Here is a 20,746-nt window from a genome sequence, read left to right as displayed (position 1 = left end):
TCGTTAGTCAAATTATTGTTACTATTTCGGTATATAATGAAATTGTTCAGGGCATGGGGGAAAAAAAAAATTTAATTACTTTGCCCATTTTCCTGAAGATAACACACTGAAAAATTAGCACAAGAGGTTGTGAGGCTCAGGAGATGTCACCACTTCAGTGGTAGAAAGGTGGTGCACTGCAGTGATTTAGCATCAGACCAGGACATTCTCCCCTCCAACTTCATCAGAGCCAAGAAACCACAGCAGTGTCCAAAATGCAGCAGCCCAGCTCACCCTGACTTAGTCCTCTTATTTTCATGTATGAGATCTGATTAACCTCTCTCCTTCTAAGCGTATCAAAGCATCCCCACAACAGGATCATGCCACCTCACTATTAGGATGAGGGCTATTGAGGAATGAGCAGTGGTAAGATTTTGAATTTTGTCCAAAGACCCCAGTTTGGCTCCTGGGACCACAAAACCTTATTCCACATTTTAGCTGGTCATTCTGATGTTTTCTGAAAAACTCCAAATGTGTTGCTGAGCTGTGATGTGGCTATTCTTCAGTAAAGGCTGCTTTCTACCCACCCTCCCATACAAGCCAGTTCTACACACAGCTCTTAATATTGTTGACTAGTTTAACTTCACTCCAGTCATTGAACTCTAACTTCAAAATGACTGCTGTGGCTTCCCTCACGAGTTTTGTGGGACAGCCTGGGTGGCATCACTTCCTCACAACTGATCCAATGGTGCTCACTGGGATATACAGACACTTATTTTATAGCTTTTGGATATTATTTTATAAACTTTGCCTCTCTCATTCCCTTGAATAGCTCTTTTGTTTTCATTTTCAGAGTTTTCCTTTCAATTCACAGTATGACCAATTAAGGGGGTATTTGATCCAGAAAAGCTGAAACCTTTAATGATTGTAGAGGCCAATTGTCCTCATTAGGGTGAAAACTTGGAGCATGCACAGCAGAGGTTGAATACTTAACCAAACAGCATTTTTCAGTTAGTAATATATCAAATATTTTCTTACATAAAACCAATATTTTTTTTAATATGATAAATTAATTCATATTGATGTTTAGCCTTTTATAAAGTAAAATATGAATATTAAGTGTCATTAAGTATGAAAATTGTGTGAAAATAAAGTAATCCAAATGAATGTGATAACTTCATGAATATTTTTCAAGGCACCCTAAGTAGTAAGAATACTAGTCATACATCATCCACTCTCATAAAGGAAGCAGAAATAAGGCTTAATTATTTCTCTGTTTTTGAGGCGTTTGAAATATTTATGCATAAATTCTGTGTGTAATTGTTTGCAGCAGAAAAACAACAACCACCCATACCACCCATCAGGTAACAAGCTAGCAGTACTGATGACTCAAACCTTGCTACGCTTCCAATATATATATATATATATATATATATATATATATATATATATATATATATATATATCTCCTTGAACCAAGTAACAAAGCTAGCTGGTTATCTACTACTGATGCATCCTGTTGTGTTGTGTGGCTGTGGTATGAATGCTAGGGATAAAGAAGAGAGCACCATCTATAAGATGAGCACAAAGGTATCCTTTCTCATGCAGTCAGTCATACTATGGCTTTTAACAGCAACATTTACTACATTTATTGCATGACCAGACTTGTGATCATCTGATTTGGAAAATACAGCTAGAGTTTGGGAGTCTTCAGCTGTTATATGTTTGTGCTCTTTCTCTTGTTTCTTTTTTGTGTGTAACAAAACAACCAATTTGAAGACACATTAAAATATGGGTTGAGTGATTCATTTGTGTTATATAACCAATACTAAATTATGGTCACAATAATTTACTTTGGCTAAAGAACCAATTTAGCAGTGATTTGTTTATTTACTTAATTTTACATTTCTGTGCTCAGTAATGTCAACAGGATTCGGCTGGTGCTTGGAACCAAATTTCCATAGCCCAGCACAAACCACCTAATACCAGATTCTTATGTGCTGTTGAAGAGAACAGTTATAACACACTCTTCAATATGATGAGGCCCTGTGAGATATTTTGCCCAGGACTCTACTCACTTTGGCTTTGACTGGAGTTGGCACTCAGCCTGCCAGCCCAGGACCATCTCTGCTGGCGAATCTCAACCCACGTCTTCTTCGCAGACCTTTGGATGGCCGCCTCATATCGTTCCTAACCACAGACAGACTCGGTTAGCAATGAACAATCTCCATGTTTTCTTACAGAGCCAATGATATCAACCAGCTGTAATAATGATGAATTGCTATGCCACAAAAATTGTCTCAGTTTCAGTTTGGATTACAGTCTGCAGTCATTACTTGTGTGGGTAGAGCATTAGTTGTGTGGGCGGAGCATTGCTTGTGTGGGTGGTCTGCGAGTCCATCTGGGCCACTGAAGCACAGCTCACCTTGTTCTTTTCCAGCTTCTGTCTCTGTCTCTCCTCCAGTGCGGCCCGCCGCCTCTCAGCCTTCAACCTCTGCTCCTCCAGCCTCCTCCTACGCTCCTGTAGCTGTTGCTCCCGCAGCTGCCTTGCCCGCTCCTCCTTTTCTAGCCACTCGGACTTCTTAGCAGCTTCACAGGGGAGAAGCAGGGAAAGGCATACACACTTAACAAGCAGCACCAGTACCTTTCTTTTCTTTTTCTGATCATGACTACACTGCATTCTCTGAGTGTCTCTCAACAGGAAATCCAGTCAAATCTCAATAAGGGACTGTAAAACTGCTCCTTTAAGTCTGTTAAGTGTCCCTTAAGTCCATCAGTGAGTCTTACAAAACAAATCTCTTTATCAGTTTTTAAACAAGGTAACAAAAACAAACAAAGGCCAAGAGTCATGAAGTGTTAAACACTATGATTCCATACACAAGGCCACATTCGCAGACCAGGCAGGGACAGGCATTTCAAGTCAAACCTGCCCTTTGATTCGCATCAAGATTTAGATAACACTAGCACATGAGAAATACAAAACAGACATTTGGTCTACCAGTAGTTTTCTTTCTCACAGTATTCAGTTGCACAGTGACACTTTTTCACATGCAGAAGCCATTATAAACCTCATGAATCACCAGTGACCAGTGTTTCATAGCTTTTAGTTATGGCACATGATGCTGTTTAAAACAAAGACCAAGAGCTGCATGGTTTTCAGTATACACTTAAATATACCCATCCACACATTGAGGGATTCTGACTTCCATACACCCTGTGCATTAGGTTTAAAGACTCACTTTTTTTTCTTATATTATCCAACGTAGCAGATGCCTGTAAAGCCCTCCATTTTCAAATGCACATACTTTTTCTATTTCTCATGGTCACATATTCATGTACTTACAGTCAAGTGTTCTAAAGGGTTATCCTAAACATATTCTAATGCTTTCTGACTGACATCGATACTACACAGCCACATCAGGTGCTTCCAGCTATTCCTAGGAACAACCATATGCCTCAGTCTGCAGAGATGTCCTGCTTGTACTATCCATGTTAGGAGGTAAATACTTTGTAAGTAGATTTAAAAAGCCACTTGTTACTATAAGCTGTCAGACTACCTAAGAGCACTTTCATATGAGGGGCTGGGAAAGTACTTTATATCTTTCCTACATGAGCAGAATTATTAAATGATAGAACACGAAAATCACACTCTGAGCACACAGGACTAGGTCTACCAGAAAACATAAACAATTAATTAAAAAATACTTTTAAAAAGTTAAGGGTGAAGTATAAAAAAATGCAATTAAAGGAGGTCTTAAAGTAGGTCATTAAGGTCTTTTGAAGCAACGCAGATGTAAAGCGATGAACCAGTAGTGGTCTGATTGGACCAGTTTCTCTCTCCATTAAGAATTCATAATCCACTACCAAGAGCTGCAGCTGGTGAATATTGAAGAAGTCTAGCTTTAGAAATGTTTCAGTTTTGTTTGTTTGTTGTCTTTCCCACATTGCCAGTATCAGAAGGAGTAGCCCCTGGCTTTGATCACACATGCACAGTCACAGATGTTTTATGCAGTGCACACTAAAATTATCCTGAAAGGATCAAATGAAAGGTTCACAGGCTGAATAAATACACCTATAAAAATATTTCAATAAATGCACCAATATGTTCTCAAGATAAAAATAACAAACAGCAAAATGTCTGTCATTGCTACCAACATCAAGCTCCATACAAACATAGAATCTAGAAATGACGTATGCACACTGCACCCATGTGGCTGGAATCAACACTATCTGCTCACAAGATATCATGATCAAGTAAACAAAACAAGAACATTGATCTGTTCCCTGCCAAATTTGACTGGTGTGAGAGTGCTTTCCAAGAGATATCTGGTAATTACACTGAACTTGTTGCAGTAACAAACAATAACAAAATGCACATACCCAAATATAATAAGCACTTTTGTGAAGAGAAGTTCCAACTGGATTTGGAGCCTGTGACCTGTACATCACCCTAAACCTAATTTATTTACTACTGACTCTCAGATGAATGGAGAAACCAGGTCCAAACTATCCCATCAACCGATGGACATTGTCTTCACATTAAATATAGCTTTTAACTTTTAAATGTAATAGTTGCCAAGATGGGTTCACTCTCAAAAAGAAATTGAGTACAAGTAGCAGATTTTTTAATTCCTTCAAATTAAAAAATGTCTACAGAGCTATGGAGCAATGTATTGTCCTATTAGTCAGAGCAGATTAGCTAAATTAGGAGTTAACTGAAAATATCTATTTCCCTAACTTATGACATAGATGCTTGTGAATTTGTCATTTCTCAGGAGAGAGGTGGAAGAGATAGAGAGGTTATAGTGTTATAGTGCCACTGGAATTAACAAAATGGAAGAAGGAAAGAAGTCACATTAAAACAATTAATTGAAAGGAGGAAAGTGGCCAGGAGGAAATGGCCTCGATTGTGGACGATGCACAACATAAGTCACCACCACCACGGACACTAAAAGACTTACCTTGAAGCTGGCCTCGCTGTTCTGGGGGGGAAGTGAAAAAGAAGACAAGAGTGCCTGTCAATCATGCAAAGCAGTGTGTTGCTGTCATGTGGACAGCGAAGACCAACACGCGTGCACACACGCACACGCACACGCACACACACACGGCCAGTGAGAGATTCCCACTTAGGTCTCATAAAAAGGGCAATCACAGAAATGAGTGTGTTAAAATGGGATGAAGTGCGAGACATCCTGACAGCTCATCTACTCCCCACTCATTTTACTCCCACATGGTGTGTGAACTTCTCTAGTACAGTCATGGACAGCAGCTGAGCTGCTACATGGCTAAGTCTGTGCTGGCTGTCCCACTGTTTATCAGTGTCCATTTCACTGTGGGCAGGATGGTTCTGGCTACTAGAACATTCTCAACCCAGCACTGAAATGTTAAAATTCCAGCAACACAACAGTGCTCAATACACTCATATTAGCACAGACTCCACTACCAGGCTGAAAAATTATGTTCAGCAACACAGAGACTATTGCCTGTAATTGTCTTATAAGAAATCCTAGCTATACAATTAATAAAGTGGCCAGTGAGTGTAGGTGCGAGATAGAAGTTTCTCATAAAATGGCTGCTGAATGTCTGGTTCAATGACTGTGCATCAGCTATGGACATGTTCTTGGATTGTTGTACTATACTAGGGATGGGCTGTTGTTGCTTCTCAGTTATGAGCACACACATTCATGCTGAGACTAGCCTGATATGAGGATAGGTTGTCTCCAGCTCATGCCCACAGAAAATAGGATGATCAGTCACAGCTTTTTTTAATAACTGCAGTGACCCTGCAGGATTTTCAGTATACTTCAGCCTATTAACTCGGGGTGCTGGTGCTTCTCTACAGGTCTGGCCCAAAAACCTGTGCACACTTAGGCACTCAGCCCTGGCATACTTGCTCACAAGGCATAAGGAAGTCTTTCATTTTGGTAAACACAAGTGTTCCTGACCAGCAGGAGGCACCTTGCTCCTGAAAACCCTTTGCACACTTACCAAAATATTTGGCTCTCTGCTCTCTCCTCTCCTTTGCCAGCTTTTGCCTGTCCTCTGATTTCACCGCCTCTGTAGAGTGATAGAGAGACAGAGAGAGAGAGAGAGAGAGAGAGAGAGAGAGAGAGAGCGCAAGTGAACAAGCATACAAGACAGATACAAAGTGTGTGAGAGTGAGTCTGTGCGTGTGAGAGTGAGTGAGTGAGTGAGTGAGAGAGAGAGCGGAGTAGAGTTATTGGGCAGGTTAGCCCCAGTTTACATCTGCAGAGCTATATGACACTGGAAATTGGCACTGGAACCTGACAGCAGGAACAAAATCCATTCACACAGCTATCAGGGTCTGGGGCAATTCACACCATGTTTCCTCAGGGGAGTCAAAGATACCATATTTAAGACTAATCTGAGCATGTCTTAGAAATGCCTGAGCTAAAGTATTAAAAAATAAAAGAGAAAGGAAACACCACATCTCTAGCCAAAATGGTTTGAAAATAACAAGGCATGCTGTAAACAGAACTAAAGTTAACTTCTGTACATTCAGTTGTGACCTATAAGCTGATCCTTTTTTGTCACCAAAAGCATGCTAGAATGGAGACCATCATCCATGAGGAACAGAGTATGTGTTTCTCACATTAATTCTCAGACCTGGAAGCATTTTCTCTTATTGGTGTGATTTACATATTTTTATACTATAATCACATGGACACAGGACAGGAAAATGAACAACTTGCCATTAATGCTAGTCATATGGCTTTGGTCTAGACTAATGCTGTATGTGACCAAGTAGGCTCAGATGTCTCCAACACAGCAAATGAAGTTCCATCCAGCATCAACCCAAATTTGACACAGTGTATCCAGCAACACAAGGTCATCAGACACATCCAGATATTGCACTCCTTGGTCCTGACTTATTTCTAAGTGACAACGATGCAGAAACAATGACAGAGAGTCAGCTATGTAATCACTTCTCCATGGCTGGGGGTGTGACAGGGGGTGTCTCCTATCACCATAATTACAACTTTCCCCAATCACTATATGGACTTTCAGCCAGTACCACATGTCAGAAGTCCAACATCGCATAAACATGACAGCTAAAAGGAAGCCTGATAATTGGCAAACGTGAAAGAGTAGAAATGGTCTGCTGCTCGGTGTGGTGCTCCACTTTGGCACTGGTATTAATAGCTGTCGGAAAGCCGAGTCCCGTGGGCCACCCGTGCTAACGATCAGCCCTCATTCATTTTGATGAGTCACTCGGGCTGGGACAGCAAAAGTAGTGGGTCAGCCCAGAAAGGGTGCATGGAGGGTATACAGCGAACACAGATTCCTCTGCAACAGCCTCACCTGAAAGCCGAATCAGTGGGGTCAAGCTCAAGTCCACCAAACAGGAAATACATGCTGATGTGATGCTATTGATTCTTCTCATCCATAGGCAGACAGAGAAGGCTTTCCTCATGGAAGGTGAATATACAGGGGTTACATCAGAGAGAGGATCAAAACTCACTCTGGTTAACTCCAAAAATGCTAACTATGTGATAACAGATAATTACAGTGGACATTAGAGAGAGGAGTTTAATGCTGTAGCCCCATACCGAAAACAGAAACACAGAATGTAAGCCCTGAGACCAAACGCAGCCAACACACTTCCAAAGCAGAGACTGCTGTATGTAACAGGTACACAGCACAGGCACTCATTGAGGGAGGACTATTTCATGCCATTTCCAGGGAGGGAAAAAATCCAGGTCATGTCTCCACAGTAACCACCTGTGGTTCGGTGATGAGCACTGTGATGAGCTCTGGTATGGCTCTAAGGCAGAGGAAAGCGCTGTTATCACATGTGAATTAGGTCATTGCAGTTCTTGGTTTACTCAGGCTTTTCACACTTATCTGGTCACATAAAGAGAGTTTTTCATAACTGTCATTTGTCGTAAGGTAAACATGAAGGTGTTGCGGTACAGTTTGTTTGAGCACAACTTTGCATCAGGCAGATCACAGGCCTACCTTTTTTAGGTTGGGTACTGGTATTTGACTCTGGGCTGGGTGTCACAGGTGGCTTTGAAGTGAGGTCTCTAGATTCCTTCTTAATGGGTGTGCATGAGTCTGTTTTGGACAGGGTCTTTACCTCCTCCCTATTGGCTATAGTGGGGTTTACCTCTGGAGAAGTGACATCTAAAGAATAGAAGGGATAGAAGGGGGGAGAGAGAATGTGTGAGAGAAAGAGAGAGAAAGGGGGGGAGAGAGAGAGAGAGAGAGAGAGGGAGAGAGGGAGAGCGCATGTAAACAGCATCCACACAGACACAGTGAACAAGTACAGCCCAACTTCTATTTCTATATGCAGCTAGAAAAAGAGCAATGCAGTGACTTTGAGAATAACTGACTTTTCAGAAGTAGAAATCTGGTAGAACACGGAGGTATGACAGAGAGGCATCCGATAAATAGATAAATAGTAAGCATTTGCCTTTGGTTCTCATCATTTCTGGAAAATGGTCAGTTCTGCAACTCAGTCCAGCAGATCAAGATGCACAAATAGTTAAATTCAGATTTAAATAAATGAAATTGCATTATAATAAGCTGAAGACTGTTTTGCTGACTGTAGGCAGGGGAGCTTCCTACTAACAGCTGAAATACCTTCATGGATTCTAATGGTGAATTTGGCTGGATTTCCTCACTTCCCCACACTGGTTCAGCAGTGACAGGAGAAGAAAAAGTGATAAAAGCTGACTTCATTCTTACGGTCAAGACATAATGTCAGTGGAGGGCAAGGGGCCTGTTTAATATTGAATGTATAAATATAAGCAGACATTCTTCGAGACTAAATTCTCAAACAATAACTTCAGGCCTCCTCTAACACAGGCTACAAAACAATTTGAACCTCATGGCTGCCTGGGGACATGCTATCAATCTAGTACTATTACAACATTTGAATATAGAGATAATACAGTTTCATTTAATGTTATTTGAGAGAATCGTACTTTCTTAATTTGCCTGACAAACTCTTGCTCAGCCATGAAAGCCCACAGAGAGAAACCTGCTATAAAGTTTAAGCTAGGCATATGGCATTAAACAGGGCTTTCCTAAAGATAACTGTAGAATCATCAATACCCTTGACAAGGCGAAGTAGAAAGCAAGCTACTATAACATTATTAAAAAAAACAAGTGGTATTTTTATTTATTTTTATTTAATGTTTATTATTTCTTTTACAAAATGTGCTATCAAAATATCCATAGTAACCCTGTTTAGTACTTTGTGCAAACTCCACTGCAAAGCCAATGTAAAATCAAAATCAATACTTCACTGCAAAATCTCTGTCCATACAAATCATCCTCTCCAGTAAGTTATTTCTTTATTGCCATTGAGTCACTACTCAACAGAGGCAACCAGATGTTTAACCAGAACATCCTCAATCCTGTCAGAGTTCGTGATGCTTCTGATTGAACTTCACAGATGTGCAGTTCCTTCTGACATGTACATCCATCAGAAGAACTGTCCCCAATGCTCCATCACATTCCATCAACTTAAAATAACCTCACTCTTCAGAAACCCAGACATTCCGGATCCTCTCATTGAGACAGCGAGGCCGTCCCTCCTTTCACATAACCATTCAGCAGCTATGAGGCGGAAGAGTTGTACTTACAAAGGCAATAGCAGTTTGTTTAAGAGCAAGTGACGGGGATAGATGGAGGAGAGGGAGCAGAGGGGAAGCAGCCAGTCCAACTCAGCCACGGCTACTGCTTGGCAGCTAAAGCTTACCACTCCAACTCCAGTTCAGCTTGAAGGGATTCAAGAGTACCTCAGCAAAGATTTGATTGTGGTTTGTTCAAGTGTAACCCTTTAGCTCACGTTTTCTTTTTTTTTTTTTATGAGCTGAGAGTGCACCAGCTACCTTGAGAGAGTGCTGCTTGACTCTAAGCCAGAACCATGCAGTCACCTCGAAGTGGGTCGCTGCCATTTACAGGCCACCCAAAACCCATGCTTTTACAGTGCTGCTCCAAGTCTTATCACTTTCTAATTATCTTATTTCATTACAAGAGGCCACAGAGGATACTGCACCTTTCAGTATAGCCCACACTGCTATGGCTACCATTCCAAAAGATGTCTTACTAGCATCTTTAGTGCATGACTTGAATCATCAAAGGAAGCAATATTAATCAATATAGGCTGTAGACCTAAATTACACCATCACTGTGGATTCTCCAGTGAAAAACCTTTGTTCAGGGCTGACCTAAAATCAATATAAGAGAGTGTTCAGATGTAATTATACACAGGATGATATGTCAAATATCCTGTGCCAAACCATTAGGGTTTCACATAGGGTCACTCACTTCACTCATAATAAACCTCTAACAACCCAGGAACTGAGATGTAAGCATATATGACTGGTGAAAACAATGCAGAATGGAGAGGAGTTGAAGAGGGGGAGAAAGAGGGGGAGATTCGCAAGGACCTGGTTCCTGCTCTATAGTCACATAGAAGAGGTGCAGGACAGGAATGTATCCATCTATATAAACTTTACTCATGGTGAGGCAGTAAAAGGCTAAACTCGGCTGCTAGCCTATGAGAAGCTGGTATGAGAGAATGAAATTCAGAAGGCCTGTAAAGGAAAGCCTAATCTGCAAACAGAAGCAAGGCAACCTTGTGAAAGTCATATAGTATACAACAAGCAGTCAACAAGAACTCCGATTAATTCCCTCAATTAATTTAAGGAGATAATTCCATGGCTTATGAGACATTTAGCATATTTGTTTCTCTAACAACTGCACTGCAGACACTCAGCTAATAAGGTACTTTTTAAGAGTGCTAAGAGATTTGAGTACATAATTCAAAATCCATAGACTGAAAGCAGGAACCCTAAAGAGGAGGTCAAATTAGGATTTTAGAACAAGCCCCACCAACAAGATTGCTTCTAATGGACAAGGAACCCAGTCATGTTCTTTGCAAAATGGAAATGAAATGGCATTCAAAAGCATTAGGGAGTACTGTTAGTGAAGCCAAAGTCTGGATGGGGTGGGGGGAGAGTCACACAGAATAGAAATGCATCTCATTTAAGTGGGACTACGTGGCTAATGAATGACCTCATCCTCCAGCCTGCAACCGTCTCCCCCCAACCCGGATGGCTGATGTAAGGAGGAGGGTGAACCTCACAAGAGGGGAAAGAACCAGACAAGAGCAGTCAAGCTGGGGGCCCAGGGTAAACACCAGTTACTGGATCCATGCCGGGGGAGGAGGGGAGGCAGGGGGCAGACTGTTAAGGTTCAAAGGTTCCTCTTCTCTAGTTTCTCTAAATTAAAAGCAACCCATTTTCAAAATTTTAAAATACAAAGTTAAACATAATACTCAAGATATATTATCCTGCTATGAAATGTTGATTTCATTACATATGATTTTTGTCTGTTTTGGTACATTCTCTCTCATTCGCTTTCACTGTGTCTTGCTATGTCTCTCAGGAGATGTCTCAAGATCTGAGCCACTTTCTGGGCTAATCTGTTCCACTGTTAAAAACATAAAACCAGAGCACGTCAGCTCAGCCTGGACAGTGCATGCTGAGGGAGTGTCTTCAGCATGACTACAGTCCAGTCAGATTGCAGTCCAACCTTTCACTTTTAGCCTGCTTAGTAAACAGTGAAGAGTATATGCAAAAATGCATTTTTCACCCCAATGTGTTGTCAAAGCTACAATTTTTCTTCCACATCCGTTTCTTGCAGTACAAGCACTACAGCCAGGATTACTGTATCTCTGTTATGCTCCAAGCAAGAGGCAGAAGCATCTGTCAGTCATCTCACTGGGACATGTGCTATGTATGCTGGTGCTTACACTTCTGGTGAAGGTGACATACAACTTCAACGCATCACCCTTTAAGACAAATTAGCGTTTTCAGAGCTAGGCTGGGTTCGTTCATTTTTTATTGCAGTTTGAATACATAGAATGACTCAAACGGATTGGGGGGAAAAAATTACCAATAGAATTACATTTACGGCATTTAGTGGATGTTTTTTATCCAAAGCAACTTACAATTATGACTGAATACAAACTTGAGCAACTGAGGGTTAAGGGCCTTGCTCAGGGGCCCAACAGTGGCAACTTGGCAATAGTGGGGCTTGAACTGGCAACGTTCTAATTAATAGTGGAGTACCTTAACCACTGAACTGAGTGAGTAAACAACTAGGAAATGCCAACGTGTATTCTTTATACACCTAACATGTAATTGCAGAGACACAGGGATCTTCTTAAATACAGTGTTTTGGTTTTGCTAGCCCCACCTAGCCATCCTGGGACTATCCGAAAATGATAGGCCTAATTAAGGGCTCCATAGGAACACACCCAGGCAAAACATGGAGCTAAAACATGGAGCTAAAAACACCATGTACACGGCCGTTACCACCAGGCCACTGAGAACTAAAGACAGCCCTGACTCTCAGCTATAGAGAAAGAGTTCAGATGAGGGAATCAAATTATAGGGGTTATGAAAACATTATCCAATCCAATGTCCATTATCCAACTGGCATTTATAAAAACATAATCCAATGAACTGGACAGTGTGGTTGATGTTGAAGACCGAGTTCCGCTGCAAGCAGGAATTCCCTTGGACCATGCATTTGTGCCTGGTGCATATGACAACAAATGCTACTTAATACTAAATCTAAAGGCCGGTTTGAACTGTGCCTTTAGATATGTACTGTAACCAGCTACTATTGGGGGGCACAATCAAGTAAAATGCAGGAATCTTGAGGTGGCCATGAAGTGTCTGAGGGATACTACTGCCACATCCATGTTAAAAATAACAGTAAATAAACCTGTTGCCTTTACATGTAAATGTCCACATGAGACAGAGACACGGCCCATTATCCACATCAGCAGGCTTTAACAGCACTCTTATGGCTCTAATATTAGAGGTTTGCTGACTGTGTGAAGGCTGTCTGCCTCGTGGTGTGATTTTTGTACTTCCAGAACATTCTTAAAATAAACGCGAATTCCCCTTCACTCTGTCCTGCTTCAGTGAAGAAGGGGGGGTACAACTTCAGGAGACTAAAATTAGGCCCCGTCTTGACACCCGGACCTCAGAAGAACTACAGGTACGTAAAGAAGTCAACAAAAGGGAAAGCCAGAAAGAAACAAGAGGCTTCATGTTTCGAGAGAATAAGTGAGCACAGTTTTAAAGGCTCATAAGACACATTCAGTGTAATTTTTGATAGCTATTCAGTGGTTTTGCACCACAATGAAAGACTGAATCACTATTGTTTGTGATGTCTGCACTGTTAAACTTTAGACCTCACTAAAGCTATTTTGATCTTTCTGAATATGATGTTTGCTAGAAAGCATCTGCCAGTATCAGGCCATGAGATCCTACTATGATGTTGCACTAATAAACTCCCTCACATATTAAGGATGGCTTTATTAAAGCCTGACTTACCAACTTAATTTTTTTAAAGAGCCTTTATGATGTGTTGTGCAAAAATGATCTGCAGTATATAATGAAAGATTACTAATTAAACCCATTATATCAAGACTGTATTCATATCTTCTGCTTACTGTTATGGTTATCAAGAACTGCTAGCAGTTCTCCAAATATGACTGTTAGCACATCTATAGTACATTGTGGCTTATTTTCTGAAAATAAGCAGTTGATCACCTGCATAATCATAGAAAATACTATATGATTTCAATAACAGTTACTTTAGCTGGTGTTTAGTCTGAAAGGCCTGGCCTGTCTTCTGTTCACCATTTCCTTAGGTGGAGGAGGAGAGGAGGGACTGTTTGTCATGTGAATATGCAATGTCCAACACTACGTGATTTTTGCCATCTTGGTGCTGCAGATGAAAGCCATGCTGGTGTGATGCTCAGCCAGCATATACTCAACCCCTGGAACCATTCTGCCATTTTCCTCTCCTGGCTCCCCCTCCAATTTTCTATTCATTAATTTATAGATTCATTAATTAATTATCTGCCTCTAATTTCAGCATCTCTCTCTCTCTCTCTCTCTCTCTCTCTCTCTCTCTCTCTCTCTCTCTCTCTCTGATGAACCTCAGGAATAGAAGACAAATTCACAGAGGGATGGTTTATATTCCAAGCACAGCTAACTCACACTTGCACAAGAAACTGGAAAACATAGTCGGAACCATTGTGCACAGTGGTGGCTACATAACGCCTTAGCAATAAAGAGTTAATGATACAGAATGATGAAAAATTTGAAGATTTTTTTTAAATGAGATTTTATACTAAGAAGCATCCATCGTATCCTTTTCTTCTGTAAAATTATATTAGCACTGCAGGCTAGGTAAAGGACATTTGATCTGCAATATATTCTTGTAGGGAAGATCATATGCATATGGAATTAACTAGATGATAGATCATATAAAGATTCCCCCATGAACAAGAAAATAATGCAGTGATTGTTTACACATTTTTTACAGAGACTAATGACTAATCAGGATTCAAGGATCTGTCCTGACTTCCATCAAAACAGCTCCAAGACAGATTATTGTTTATGCCTTTTTTTGGCTCAGATAGCCAATTAAAAAGTTTAGACAGTATTAACCTAAATTATTCTAACTATGAAAATAAATAAAGTGGGTTACACCTGCTACTGATGGCTCCTGGATATAGCACAATTTATTATGCACAAAATAAGTTTGATACCTTTCAGATATTAATGTCACTGCTGAGAGTAGCTATGAGAGTGCGTGTATAATATATTACAGTGTGTGTATGAGAATGTGTGTATAATATATTATACACCTTAGCAGAAACATTTATTTTTAAACAAGCTCAATGCAAAAGGAGGAAAAGGCTTGAATGATATCCTAAACACCATCAAGGTCAAAGGTCATTACACTTATTGACAGTTATGATACATTAAATAAAACTACTGGACTCAAACCGATGAACCATGATCAAACTGTGCATACAAGACACACAATTTACACAACATCAGTTTCTCCAGGTCAAAGAGCAGGACAAACACACCTCTCCCATTCTACAGAGACCATAACGCAATATGCTTTTTCAATATCTTCATTATGCTACATGATCGCATAAGTGGCACTACACAAAAACATCCTACTTCACACCATACTAAAAACAGTGACCCTATAAAGAGGGTTGTATCTAAGAAGGCCTTAGTCTCCTACTGAATCTATCAAATCCTCTGAAGACATACCATACCAAACCCCACTCCCTTCAAATCATCCCAAAGAACGTCACCTTGGTGCAGACTTGCTGCCCATTGCGTAAGGGCTCCATGGTGGGATCTGTGGGCTGCAGAGCTGAGCGATCCTGTTCCACAGGCCTGACAGAAGGGGGGTGGTAGGGGGCACATGGCATGTTTCAGAAAACATGAAAACAGAAACCAGAAAAATGATCCCCTGCCACCTCAGCATTGGTAGGGCTACGGAAACACACGCCGACACACCATGCGGTAACACAGCATCCCGGGTTGTTTGAGGTCCAGCTCATCAGCTGGCGATGTGCCGCTTGGTGAGAAGCTTGTTTTAGGCAGACATTTATGTCAACCAAAGTACCAGCACTAGATCACCAAAGAGTTTTAAACACTGTTAACTGAAAACTAATTGGCTAGGGCCTTACTGGTTTACAGCACTGCTTTTGTAGAATTTACTCTTATTGATGTTGCACGGCTCTGGTTCAATTACAGCAGTCAGCAATAGCTGAAAGAGTAGCAGCATTCCAAGGAAGATTTGCCTCAGAGTCAATATTTTGACTACAGGGCAACGTTTAGGGTATCCTTTTACAACTGATATTAAAATATGTACTGTGTATCCACATAGGATGTTTGAAATGCGAACTGGTTTTCGAATCTTAACAGATACAGCTATCTAGCTCATTCACAAAGACTAAAAATTGAAGAAGTGCTGTTTACTACACTATGCATATGCTAAATACAGTAACATAATCCGGAATATTCTTATTACTGATTTACTTACAGGGATTTGGTCTTTGTAGCCTTTTGTAGTTAATGCAGAAATCTGAAAAGGTCTCTTTGCTTCACAATTTAGAAAATATTGCTTTTTGAATAGTAAGCACATCATATGATCTTGTATTCTCCTATGATTTACAGATAAGACTACATTTTTCCATTGGTTGAGGGAAAAACAAAATCAGATCTGTTTCCATCTAATCATTAATTTTCTACAGAGTGTATGAGCAGTCTAAGACCATAGTGAACTAGTTTTGAGGTGAGAGGTAGAAGGAAGAGATCTATTGAGGAGCAAAATAGCTTTATTGATTGGAGCTCATTGTGCTCAGACCCTCAGTTGTGGTTGTAGGGGATTAAAGACATAACCAAACAACAGCAACTTCACAGGCATGAAAGGAGGGTCCGTTGGTGCTCACCACAGAGCCTTGGACTATTGCAAACTACTGTAGATCAAAAGTAAACAGAGACTATACAATGTTTTTCAAATGTCCTGACAGGGAACAATTCTAGAGAGGGAGTGCTTGCTACAGAGGCAAAGTGCACTACACATGTAATGCATTACAGAGGTATACAAATTATCTGATGGTGCCATAAAACTAAAAGTATCTCTACTGCCACTGAATCACATGGCATATTTTAATTTGGTTTTGGCACCAAAAAACAACAAACAAAATAAACTGAAAAGAGAAGATTATCTCTAGTTCTGCTAAATAATTAAAGAATAAAATTGAGGTATTTTTCACAGTGTGCAAATGCAAAAAAAACCCAAAACAAAACACAAAAAACCCTTTAAAACCCTTAAGTGCCATCATCCAGTTGTTGTCAGGGCATCAAGGTAGGGCCTCTGGGTAGGTGAAAGTAAGACCAGCAGGGCACAGACAGTAAGACCAGCAGGGCATGGAAAGTAAAGACTGTCAAGAATGTTGCTTATCAAACTTATGGCATGTGAGGTAGATCTCCCAAAAACAACAGCTCGCATAAAGAAAAAATGAGTCACCACTGTTGTTGGGACAAAAATGTTCAGAGAATTCTAGAAAATAAATAGGTTTATAATGCACATTGTATAAAGGTATAGTTCACCAAAGTAAGAACATGACTACAAAAGACACACCTGAGGTGCTATGCTTACTCAATTAAAGCTGTTATTTGCATTCCATCTGAAATTATTAACACACAAATGTTCACATCACATGTATTCAGCTAAAACCTATACTGAATGAAGGTCACATTGACATATATTGCCTGACTTCTGTGGTCTTTACCCTATCTGGGGAAAGCAGAACAATTCGATGTCTTTAAAGCTCCTATTATCAAAATTTTCAAGATCCTGAGTTTGTTCTCCACCAGAAGGACCCCCCCCCCCCCCCAAGCAGGAAGGCTCAAATACAATCTTTTGATGTCAGCAGAGAGAAGGCTGAAAGAAACCCCTCATTTCCAGAACAATGTGGAGAGGAACACACAATGCAGAGGCGACACTGCCCTGAAAATACCACTGCAGCAACTCTTCCTTCTGAGCTCTGCAAGGAGCCATATGAGGAGGAACTGACACATTGCATATATCAAATCAGTAAGTCTCAAGAAGCTATATTCAAAAGGAATTCCATTATATTTAGCTGATTATACCATTCACCAGTGAGATAATGTTGTGGCTTTGTACTCACAAAAATAAGTTGAAGGGAAGAAATATTACTGGTCTCATATAGTTATATATAGGGAAGTTAATTCCAGTTTAATGCGATAAAAAAATAAAATAAAAAAAACGTAGGGAACATGTGGGGAACACATTAACATGCAAGATTGTGCTCCCTGCGCTAAAGATACAATGGATAAAATTATGCACCTCAAGTCCACTCACAAATAAAATAATTTTCTTAAACGCACAACAGCTTGGCAGTCTAAGTGACATTCATTTTAGGGGCAGGATTGTTTGCAGTCACATATAAAACCATTACCCCGTGGAATTAATCGATCTGACCCCTGGGAATCACCAGCAATCCATCTTTCGTTGACATCATTGGACTGATCATTACAGTGGGTGAATTCGCGATAGCCTACAGGTTACTACAGCACGCAAATCCACATTCTGCTCGGGTAGTGTGAACATGGGAGGGGGCCAAGAGTAGCCCGCATCGGACATGTTTGGTATCGTATTTACCCGCACATCTCGAGATCATTGCGTCACTATAATCCACGACTAAAAAAACGGGAAAAAATGATAGTCTACGATCATACACAGGGCATCATCAGACACGCCATGTGTATGCAACCTGACTGTTCAAAGCTAAATAAATATCAAGCGAGTCTAATACATGTCCTGTTTTAACTAGACTATCAAATTCATCATGCTCGCACCCTGACTGGGTTGTGCAATTACTCTATGAACCGTCCACTGTTCTTAAATGATTCATTGTAACATGTTCCAACTAACGTCTGAATCATGCCATGTGCGCTGATGACACATTCATGGGACGGCAACATTGTTCTCAAGATCAACTGATAAAAACGGACACTAATTAATTATGTGAATCACTTAAGAAAAAAATGAACGTGGATATGAACTAAAATGTAACTGCTCCTAGCCCACTATCCTATATTTTCTACTATATGCGATTATTAAAGCAAACTGAACTGAACACTCTGCTGGTTTCAATGAACCTCTATGCCAATATAATTAACATTACGGCCAATTATCCATGTGATAAAGATGGACAGGGGCAACATGTACCATTCTGTTTAAAACCACACTATTTGCAGTGGGGGTCTATACACCATCACATAGATTGATGCATAGCGTCCCTGTCAAAAACTCCAACTTACGCGTTTCTGTTGGGAGTAATCCATTCCTACTCAGGTCAGTGTCAAGATCTTTGCATTCCATTTTGTTATGTTCAATTAGGCGGATAGTCGTGTTCTCCCAATAAACCGTATACTCATTCCTCTTGGATTCAGGAGATTGAAAACTTGGTCCGCTCACTCCGTTTACCTACCCCACGTACCCAGAACACTGGGGGGCGAGAGAAACGCGGACTATTTAAATAGAGTCTTAAAATTTGAGAAAATCGCAAGACTACACACTGCAATTTCGTAGATCGACCACAAAACCGAGATTCCTCTCGGCCTGGTGGGAGTTAAATTTGGGGAACTTTCACAGGAACACCTCAGCAAACACAACCCAGGTCAACAGCTGATAGTATGTTCGGTTCAAGAATCGTCCTAACTCGGCCTTATAATTCGACTGTACCAATAAGGCTTGAAGGGATGGGCGTAGGCTATGCGGACGGATGAAACATTTCTTTCCATTTCAGAGATATTTCATTTCCAGCCTTAGATTAGTTCGTTGTGACACTGTATTAGTTTTATCTTTGGATTTAGGATCAGTTTCTTATCTGTTATGGAATTATTTTCATTGGTCGAGTCCCCACCTGCCTTACACATAAAGTGGATCCTACCACTGATTTTAACACATCCCCGACTCGCTGATCGCTGGTACAGGATAGCTTGGACCTTTAAACAGGCAATAACGATACATTGCATAGCATGGTCTTACAAATTCCATAGGTGACAGTGCCTGGTTCAGCGATGTATTTTATTGACATCATTAATCTTCCCCAATTGCTTAAATGTACCTAATTTTTCGAGATTAAAAGCAGCCCTAATCGAATTTTGTCGAAGTAATCAAACCTCAGAAACTAAGCAATGTGAGATTTGTTGAATATAATAGCTAATGTAGACTGACAATCGTCTTTTTAAAGTTTACATAAACCTTTCAAATTTTTTTTTACATTTCTGCTCTCCTCTGTATTTAAGTATTTAGATTAATTTTGCTACATTCAGTAGTAACTATGTAGGCAATATCCAATAGTATGTTCATTAAATAGGTTAAAACATGCACATTCTGCAACGTAACTTGTCCTGACAGTTGTCCACAAGCTGGTATGAAGTGGAACTTTAACGCTCAAAAAACAAACTCATGAATGTGCCTGTAGACTACAGCTAGCATCTGCTTGAGTGCAGACATGGAGCAGATGAGAGAGGGGGTGGCAAATTGTGTGGTTGAGAAGGAATATCCCATCCCCAAAAAGAGCCAGTGGGGCTCCTCTGTACAGCTGTTAGTCTGCGTTAGCACAAACCCCCAAAAGCCACCTGGCACTGCAACTGGACCCAGAGGAGGACTCGTTGGGTGGGAAGGTGGGTGTCCTACTTAAAGAAGCCTTAAACCACCAACCTACTCAAGAAGAAGTAAGGTATAGCTACTGAGAGACAGATAATAACCTGGGGTTGCGATATCAGAAAATAAAGGTTATTTCTGAATTAAAGTCTAATAGATACATTTTCACAGTCAAATGCAAGCACATATTAAATGCATAGTGATTCTATGGTATAACAGAGGAAAGAAATACTACAGAAAAACAAATATAAAAATAGCAAACACTTAATTTAACATGTTTGTTAATAACATGACATGTAATGTATGTGGACATGAAAATGTGATTAATGTGATTGCTGCCTATGGAAAAGTGACATCAATCCATGAGCCGCACCACTTTTAGGAACAATCCTGTAAAAATGACATGGATTAATTTCATTTTATAGTTATTATAGCATTACCTACTATTTTAGTTATTCTGTAAAAATAAGTAAATGTCAGGAAACACAATCTTTTTCTAACGTTTTTTAAAAATCTATGCTGATATTTTTGGTTTACGTTAGACAGTGTTCAAATTTTTCATTACTCTGCCTTTTTTTGTGTGACTGTACTACAGGTCACAGCAAACATGTAACAGTGTTTCAAAGGATGTAAGATGAAAACCTTAAAACAGTTTGTCACCTCTGCATTCCACTCTATGACTACTACATAA

The 20,746-nt window shown here is 40.2% G+C and overlaps 1 protein-coding gene across 5 annotated transcripts in view; it reads right to left on the bottom strand.

Annotated features, from left to right (window-relative positions):
- The window catches only part of map7d1a (MAP7 domain containing 1a), a 31,117-nt gene extending 12,020 nt beyond the window's left edge, over positions 1 to 19,097 (bottom strand). For 2 of the 5 annotated variants that reach the window (XM_081696119.1, XM_081696120.1), the window contains exons 1-6: positions 18,705 to 19,097; positions 7,960 to 8,127; positions 5,968 to 6,036; positions 4,941 to 4,961; positions 2,405 to 2,568; positions 2,058 to 2,169 (exon numbers count right to left, since the gene is read on the bottom strand). In XM_081696119.1, coding sequence (XP_081552245.1) covers positions 2,058 to 2,169; positions 2,405 to 2,568; positions 4,941 to 4,961; positions 5,968 to 6,036; positions 7,960 to 8,127; positions 18,705 to 18,765 — 595 coding nt within the window. In that variant the 5' untranslated portion in view covers positions 18,766 to 19,097. The remainder of the gene's footprint in view (positions 1 to 2,057; positions 2,170 to 2,404; positions 2,569 to 4,940; positions 4,962 to 5,967; positions 6,037 to 7,959; positions 8,128 to 18,704) is intronic. The other 3 variants (XM_027001551.3, XM_081696121.1, XM_081696122.1) reach the window with 3 other exon arrangements.
- Positions 19,098 to 20,746: the final 1,649 nt, after the last annotated feature.

Source organism: Electrophorus electricus, chromosome 14 (assembly GCF_041902795.1).
Source record: "Electrophorus electricus isolate QZ-2024a chromosome 14, ASM4190279v1, whole genome shotgun sequence".
NCBI classification, from domain to species: Eukaryota; Metazoa; Chordata; class Actinopteri; order Gymnotiformes; family Gymnotidae; genus Electrophorus; species Electrophorus electricus.
The sequence above is the reverse complement of the archived record's forward strand: the minus strand, read 5'-3'. Positions and strand labels throughout refer to the sequence as shown.